The sequence below is a fragment of the Dipteris shenzhenensis genome, chromosome 5 (assembly GCF_047967505.1).
Source record: "Dipteris shenzhenensis isolate YYH24624 ecotype China chromosome 5, Dip_SZ_1.0, whole genome shotgun sequence".
In the NCBI taxonomy this organism is placed as follows: domain Eukaryota; kingdom Viridiplantae; phylum Streptophyta; class Polypodiopsida; order Gleicheniales; family Dipteridaceae; genus Dipteris; species Dipteris shenzhenensis.
Window position 1 is genome coordinate 42,821,179 of NC_141600.1, and position 7,362 is coordinate 42,828,540.

A 7,362-nucleotide genomic window follows, 5' to 3' on the forward strand; every position below is an offset into this window, starting at 1 on the left:
TTCCTCATCCTTTATTGCAGGCTCACTTCTTGTTTGGCCTGATCATTTCTTGCACTCTCCTCAAGGGATGAGATGGCATCATATTGTGAGGCCATTACTGCAATTTCTTTTTGGAAAACTGTGAACTAGTCCAAGCCCCAAGTTCTGCAATTAATGCTGTGTTGCCCTCTTTTTTTGAGGCAAAATATGTAAATTGCCCCTTTCTGAGACGGATTATGCGTCTTCGGAAGATCGATGGGTCTATGAGACTGTGAAAAACTTGATACAATGAGCTGTGGTAGTGGAGCTACTAAACGAGCATCCATACCAATGCAGAATGCAAAAAAATGCAAAATGGCAGTACTAAGTCCTAAGTACAACATAGTCATATCCCGACTATATATATATCAATCTCAGCATCATCGTCGGCATCATCATAACCATCATCATCATCATCATTGTTAGCAACAGGACATCAGGATGGATGAGGCTGTGGAAGTGGAGGCATGAGGTCAAAAATGCCGTTTCAGGGCTGAAACGTTTCAGCCCCCTCTGAAGCGGCTGGCTGAAACGTTTCAGCCAGTCTGAAACGCATTTCAGGGCCTTGAAACGGGCCGTTTCAAGTAACACAGGCTCCCTCTAAATCATGATTTCTGCTGACGGGTATTCTCTCTCTTTGCATTTTCGTTTTTGGCCTCCACTGCAATCTTTCACTCCCTCCACCCCTTCAGCCTCACCCTCTTGGAGTTTTGAGGGTTTTCTAGCCCTCCTCCAGCCCCATTCACTCCCTGGGAGTCCTTTCTCTCTTATAGGTTGCTTCAGCTCCCCTTGATCATCCACTCCCCTTCAGCCCACCTTCATAGCTCAGCCTCCAGTCCTTCAACCCTCCCTATGTGTGCTCAGCTGGAAATTCGTTTTTCTAAACCCCCATTGATGACGTGGTGTTCGCCGTTTCAGTCCTGCTAGAAACCCGTTGCTTTTGCCACCTCATCCCCACTCATGCACTAAAATATTCCTAGGGGTTGGCCCAAGATTCCTTGCCACCTCCATCCACCACCCCCCCCTCACACATTTTATACTTCCATGCCATTGACCTTGTGCCTACTCACTTAATGTTGACACGGGTCCACTTATGTGGCAAGATGGCCCATGAAGATTCCCCTACACATCATCCACCTTTCCCTATCTTATTCTAGATGAACTACCCCTGCACAAACAAACATCAAACGTACACAATATTTCATAGACTCCTTCTACCTGAGGACAATTCACATTATCATCCTCATGAAATAACACAATACACATTAGAACATATGGTAATCTATTTCCTATGACAGCTGTAGACTGGCTACCACTTGCAGCACATAGATCTACCGTTAGGTCAAGTGTGTGCATGTACCTGTGTTGGTACAGCAGTGGGTACGACAGGTAATCAGGCAGGCACAGCATGGACATGTACAGCAGAGACATCTGCAGGACTGGGCAGGTGTTCAGCAGGTTGGCAGAAGGTGGAACAGTCATCAGAGCAGCCTGGATCAGGTGGGCTGCAGATGGACAGAAGCCAGCAAAGAGGCAGGGCCTATCTATAGGCAAGGGTGGTCGGCAGACTGACAGTCTGCAGCTGTCATTCTGTCAGGTCGGGGCAGCAGACCTGGTCTGTAGAGATCTACAGAGTGGCCAGTTGGCTGTACAGCCCTATAAAAGGAGGGTCCTTAGGCCTGGAGAGAGTTTATTCCTGCCCCAGCAATCTGCGCCAGATTAGGGAGCTCAACAAAGAATACCATGAAATGTTTAAGAACTTAAACAACGAGCAACGTATAATAGTAGAAGACATTATGTTGCAAAAAAGGAAACATGAAAACAAGCAGTTCATTCTCTTCCTATCCACAAATGCAGCAACATGCAAAACTTACACTCTCCATGTGATAGTAGAAGCATTGCTACGACATTACTCACATAAAAGAACACAAAATAGCTACTACCACGAGTCCTTTTATTAGCATACACAGGCAAAGCATCTTTCCACATTGGAGGCATGACAATTCACTCTGCATTGCATCTACAACTTCTCATGTCCAACTACACATGCCTTTCAGCAGAGACATTGCAATATCTGTCAACGCCATACCAAAACTTGGAATTGCTCCTGGATGAAATTTCGCTGATTGGTTTGAACAGATTCATTGCCATTGACATGCGTATGAGAGAGATTAAGCATAACCACTCTAAACCGTTCAGAGGAGTGGATCTCTTATTGTGTGGAGATCTTTGTCAGGCAAGCCCAACAAAACAACACAGTGTTGGCAATAATGCCATCCATATGGCAAGAAAAGGTCAAATACTACGAATTGGTTAAACCTATGATACAAACCAACATGCAGTACATCGACATCATCAACAAAATAAGAGATGGACAACATACAAAATAAGACCTTCTTTACTTAAACATGAATTACAGGCACAAACCCATAGACATCACAAAAGTACTTCACTTATTTTACACCAATGCACTAACAGAGGCAGATCGACACTACAGTAGAAGAGCCAGAGTGGTGTGCACAGGAAGGTGAGCAAGAGCACAAGGCCCTGACAGTTGGAGCAGACCTAGGTGCAGACCTACATCTGTAGGAGAGCATCAGGACTGCATGGAAGGGAGCTTTTCTCTGGAGCACCTATCAGAGCATACTTGCACAAGTGCTCAACCTAGGGAAGCTACTACAGCCCATCAGGGACACGCAATGATCTAGGAGGGGTCTACAACAGAAGATTAGCAAACAGAGCCTGTTCTTGGTGGCTTACATCGGCGCTTGTTTGCTGAAGGTGTTGTGGCTATATTTTGTACTTGGACGAATATTTGTGTGTATTAAATCTATAAGCACACGGGTGAGTTGTGTTCTGCGTTAACTGTCTTACGATATCAGGGCAAATCTTCCGGTGTGTAGGAGGGTTGTTGTTGAGCAGGCAACCTACCTCTACTTTTCTAACAGTAAGCTTGTGGATAAGGTTAAGGTTAGCTGAATCATGGTCTAGTAGAATAAGCTGCATACTTTGTTTATACATTGTCCTTGAAGAGTTCTTGCAGAGTTTGAGATGTTTGGCTTCTAAGGTAGTGTCTACTACTCAGATTTGACTATCTGCAATATACAAATCTCTTTCTTATGGAGTAACATTTTCTTTGCTCTGGCTATCCCATATGGTTTTGATTTCAGTTATCTTATGGAGGCATGGATTCAGAAGAATGGCTACGCTGGAGATTTCAACAGCCATTCCTGGAAGATGTTTTCTGAATTGAAATATATATCTGCGCAGGTATTTGCACCTTTTTTAAGAGAGTAAGGCTTTGACATGGCAGGTTCCCGCTTTCAGTTCTTGGATCTCAAATTTCAGTCTGCAGCTGTTTTCTTGTATGCAATTGGGTACTACTAATGTCAGTGGTAATGGATCTTAGTGGAAAAGTCAAATACTGATTTTGTATTTCACCATGAAATGCCTGCTTGGTGAATGAACAGGTGCCTCAACAAATGAACTATTCTGATTGTGCGCTCTTCCTCCTGCATTATGTTGAACAGTTTATCAAAGAAGTCCAGGCTGAAGACACTACTGAATTTGTAAGTGTGTTTAAAAATTGCACAAATAGACTGCATGTTATTGTATGTCAGCTAGAGGTGTATGCGATGGAGATAGGCTGCCTGAAGATTTGATGGATTCTTCACAGATGTGCTACTACTCATCTTAACATTATTAGAATGGTTAGTCTACTTCAAACTTACTTCTTTCTAACTGCTTTCCAAAATACATCCAGGGCACAGCTTCTAGCTCTTATCAGCCCTTAGTGCATAGAATTTCTGGATGACATCTTGTGCGGTGGGGGTTGATGGCTTTTGAAATGATGAGGCAACTTACCACGGAGATTCTATATGACCTGGTGATGCATGATTAAACTGGGAAGACCTGATGAAGTTAACGGCAAGGATAGGGCTGAAAGTAGGATGCAAGGAATGGACAGTAGCTTCTATGCCTGTTCACTGTATCCTTCACTTAACACCTTTTTTCCGGGAGCGACATCCTTCATTAATCCTGATGAAAATGGATATAATGTTCCTTCTACTGCCTCATGACTTCTGATGTCATTTGTACTATTGGAAACCACGCATTCCTTTTTTTGGAGCGCAGAAAAAAGCGAAAAGCCTTCTCAAAAGAGGGCGAGGAGAAGGGGGGGGGTCACCCGTTTACAGAAGCTGTATTCGATCACGCTGACATTTATGTTGAGGAGTTTTTTCTCTCTGTCATTTGCTGCATGGGTCTGATAGCTAAAGTCTGCAAGTTGGACTCTTCCACAGCTCATAGTGTGATGCTTTTGACCAGTTTCTTTGCAGCAAGATTCTCAACCATATGTTCTTGCAGGTGACAAATGAATGGTTCAATCCTGAAGATGCTTCTAAAAAACGCGCTGACATACAGACCCTTATACTAGAGCTGATAGACAAAGAGTTATGTGAACAAGGTGTTGAAAGCTACGACTTACAGGATTACCTGGCCTTGGCTACGAACAATTGTATGGTCTCCACAAATGGTGCCTCTGTACTTCAGGGACTGTTTGCACTGGGAGACAGTGATCCGGCATCTGCTTCAGAAGCATCTGAGAGATCGAACATGGATTACAGGAACTTTGTTGGGCAAATGGGTGAACCTATGCATTCGAGCCTCTGGCACAGTGAAGATAAGACATGTACGGACATTCTTGATGCAAATGATTGTTTTCAGCATGACTCTGTAATAAGAGATCTCTACACTAGCCAGCTACACTCAGCTACAAATTTACAACACTCCCAATTTAATCACAATCTGGGCTGCAGTCATATGCCTCCATTTCCATCTTGCACGCAGCTTTTACTGTCATGTGATGCAGCGAAGGATTCACTAGACTATTCCAGAGAAGAAGATTTGAACATTTCAGGAACGGTGCCTGCGAGTCCTACAGATGTAAACATCAACCAAATTTCTGACAATATTTGTGTGGATGGGAACATGGCATCTGGGCATATGTATCATCCCAGTTATGTTCAAGTGCTGGAAACAGTCGGAGTTTCAAGTAGCTTTGATGCAATTAGACTTGCAAACAATGAGATGCAGGATGTTTGGACCACCAGACATATATTGTTGAGTAGTACAGTTGAAGATGGAATCAATATATCAACAATAGGCTCCAAGGAGATGGATACAGGCATAGAGTATGGGAAAGAAAACAGTGAGTTCTCTAAGCCAACTATGGAGATAGGCATCCAGAATGCAGGGTCAGTCTTAGTTGCGGAAAGAGATAGTTCCCTCTTTGATACTCTTGAAGGTAGCGCTGAAGACAACAGGAACACATGCAGAAGCTCACCGTTGAAGCAGAGCATGCTCACTCTCTCAATTGGAGCCATTGATGATGAGTCAAAAGACAAGTTTCCAGCTGTCACAGTCTGTGAAGAAAGGGACTCTTTGCATAATGAACCTAATACTGACACAGCGATTGGAGTTGAGGAATTGAATGCACTTGACAGAGAGTCACTGGCATCGAGGGAAGAGCAAGAAAGTCCTGAGAGGATGCATGTTAGAAGCCCCACTATACAAACTATCTCAAGTTTGGATAGTGCTCAGTATATATCATCAGATGAGGAAAATTCTACACCAGTTTTTCAACCAGAATTGGACGTTGAGGTTAAAAATCTGATTGCAGCTGTGAAAATGCGAAGGCAGAGTCGTAGGAAGAAAGCAAAGGAAGACATTGATGCCTCTCAAATTGTAGGACGACGACCTCTAACAAGAAGTGCTACAAAGAGGACATTACGGGAGAAGCTGACTAACCCGCAAGGAGGAAAGAGAAATCGATAACTGGTGCTAAAACGCACAAAGTTTACAGTTCATTGCTTGTGCATTCCTGGTCAACACCATTTATGTATGGTGTTGACAGTTCAGAGTTTGGTTCTGCTTATTCACCTGCATGTTATTAAGCTTTTTCAAGCTTATTTTTGCAGTGCAGGTAGGTATGGTTCTTGATTAAAGGAGGCTGCAACATTCTGCCAGTACTTTCTGGGACTTGGAAAAGTATAAATGATGTACTGCAGGAACCATAGTGAAGTTTGTTAAAAAAAGACATTGGAGACATGGCCACAGGCGACACCATTTTTTGTTTCAATGTGGGGCTTACTTCAAACAAGCTCAGAATAATACGGACCACAGTTGCTATTTTCAGTTTGCTGAAATGATCTTGGCAAGGATACTGATCACGAATGTTGTCATCAGTACATTCAGAGTCTGTGTATTATAATCTGTACATTACCGAAGATGTTCAATAGAGGTACGGTGAACATGTATGGAGCTGCTACCAACTTTGGAAAAGGAACTATTTGTAGCAGTTCTAAAGCTAAATACATGAAATATTTGCCAATTACAAAGCATTTTGTGAGTGGGTGTCTGTCAGGACTTCATTCATGTTTGTATAACAGCAGATACTTTTTGGGAGACACTCGTTAATATTCAGCAGCTTGATCTGATAGACTTTGTGTTCGTCCTGACTCACCTCATTGGGAACTAAGGCTGTGAGTCCATTGCAAAGCTTGCAAACAACTGGCTTGTGTGCACCAGGGTCACATAATGAAAGCATAAGAATCCTTTATGGGACAGCAGTCTATTGCAAGAGTATTTTGCTGATGCAGTCGTGTGAGTCAAGGTTTTTGAGCCTCTTATTTCTTGAATTCGAGGGGCCTTTGTTCAATATACACTCGGTGTCCTGCTAGTGTTGAGAGCTGTCTTTCTTAGCCTCAGCTTGGTTATCAGCAGTACTGATTTTTGAGATGAGGTCCATTACATTCTCATGTAACGCCACATGGAGAAATTAATGGGTTTCTTTACTGGTAAAAGCAGTTTGTTGGAAAAGCAGGAATACTAACTCTGCAAGGATTGCAAGATTGTATGCTTTCTCTCTGTTATTGAATTCTAGGGCTTTGCTTTCCCACGAGTGAGCACTTCTATTTACGCTGTGAATTGTACACCCTTGAGTGAGCACTTCTATTTACGCTGTGAATTGTACACCCTTTTGTATGTGTCACACTTTTGTATTGCAAAAAAGGTGCACACCCGTTCATGCACTTTTGATGGACATCCACTTGTGTGCATTCTCCTCCCTATATGTAGTAATCATTCATTCAGTTCCATCTCAGTGTACTCTTATTACAGCCACCCCCTAGTTATAAGCTTATTACATGGAGTAACCATTCAGTTCAGTTCAATCTTAGTGTGCGCTCTTATTACGGGACTTTTCTTTCTTGCCACTCTGAAGCTCTCTTTCGTAAGCTTATGATAATAGAATGAGTAGGAGTGGTATTAGCGAACTTTCATGTC

At 42.9% G+C, this 7,362-nt stretch overlaps 1 protein-coding gene across 1 annotated transcript in view; it reads left to right on the forward strand.

The window, feature by feature from the left end:
* LOC147902052 (uncharacterized) overlaps positions 1 to 6,992 on the forward strand; it is a 56,825-nt gene extending 49,833 nt beyond the window's left edge. The window contains exons 16-18 of the mRNA XM_087374675.1: positions 3,189 to 3,288; positions 3,489 to 3,587; positions 4,384 to 6,992. Of these exons, the coding sequence (XP_087230801.1) occupies positions 3,189 to 3,288; positions 3,489 to 3,587; positions 4,384 to 5,853 (1,669 nt within the window). The 3' untranslated portion in view covers positions 5,854 to 6,992. The remainder of the gene's footprint in view (positions 1 to 3,188; positions 3,289 to 3,488; positions 3,588 to 4,383) is intronic.
* Positions 6,993 to 7,362: the final 370 nt, after the last annotated feature.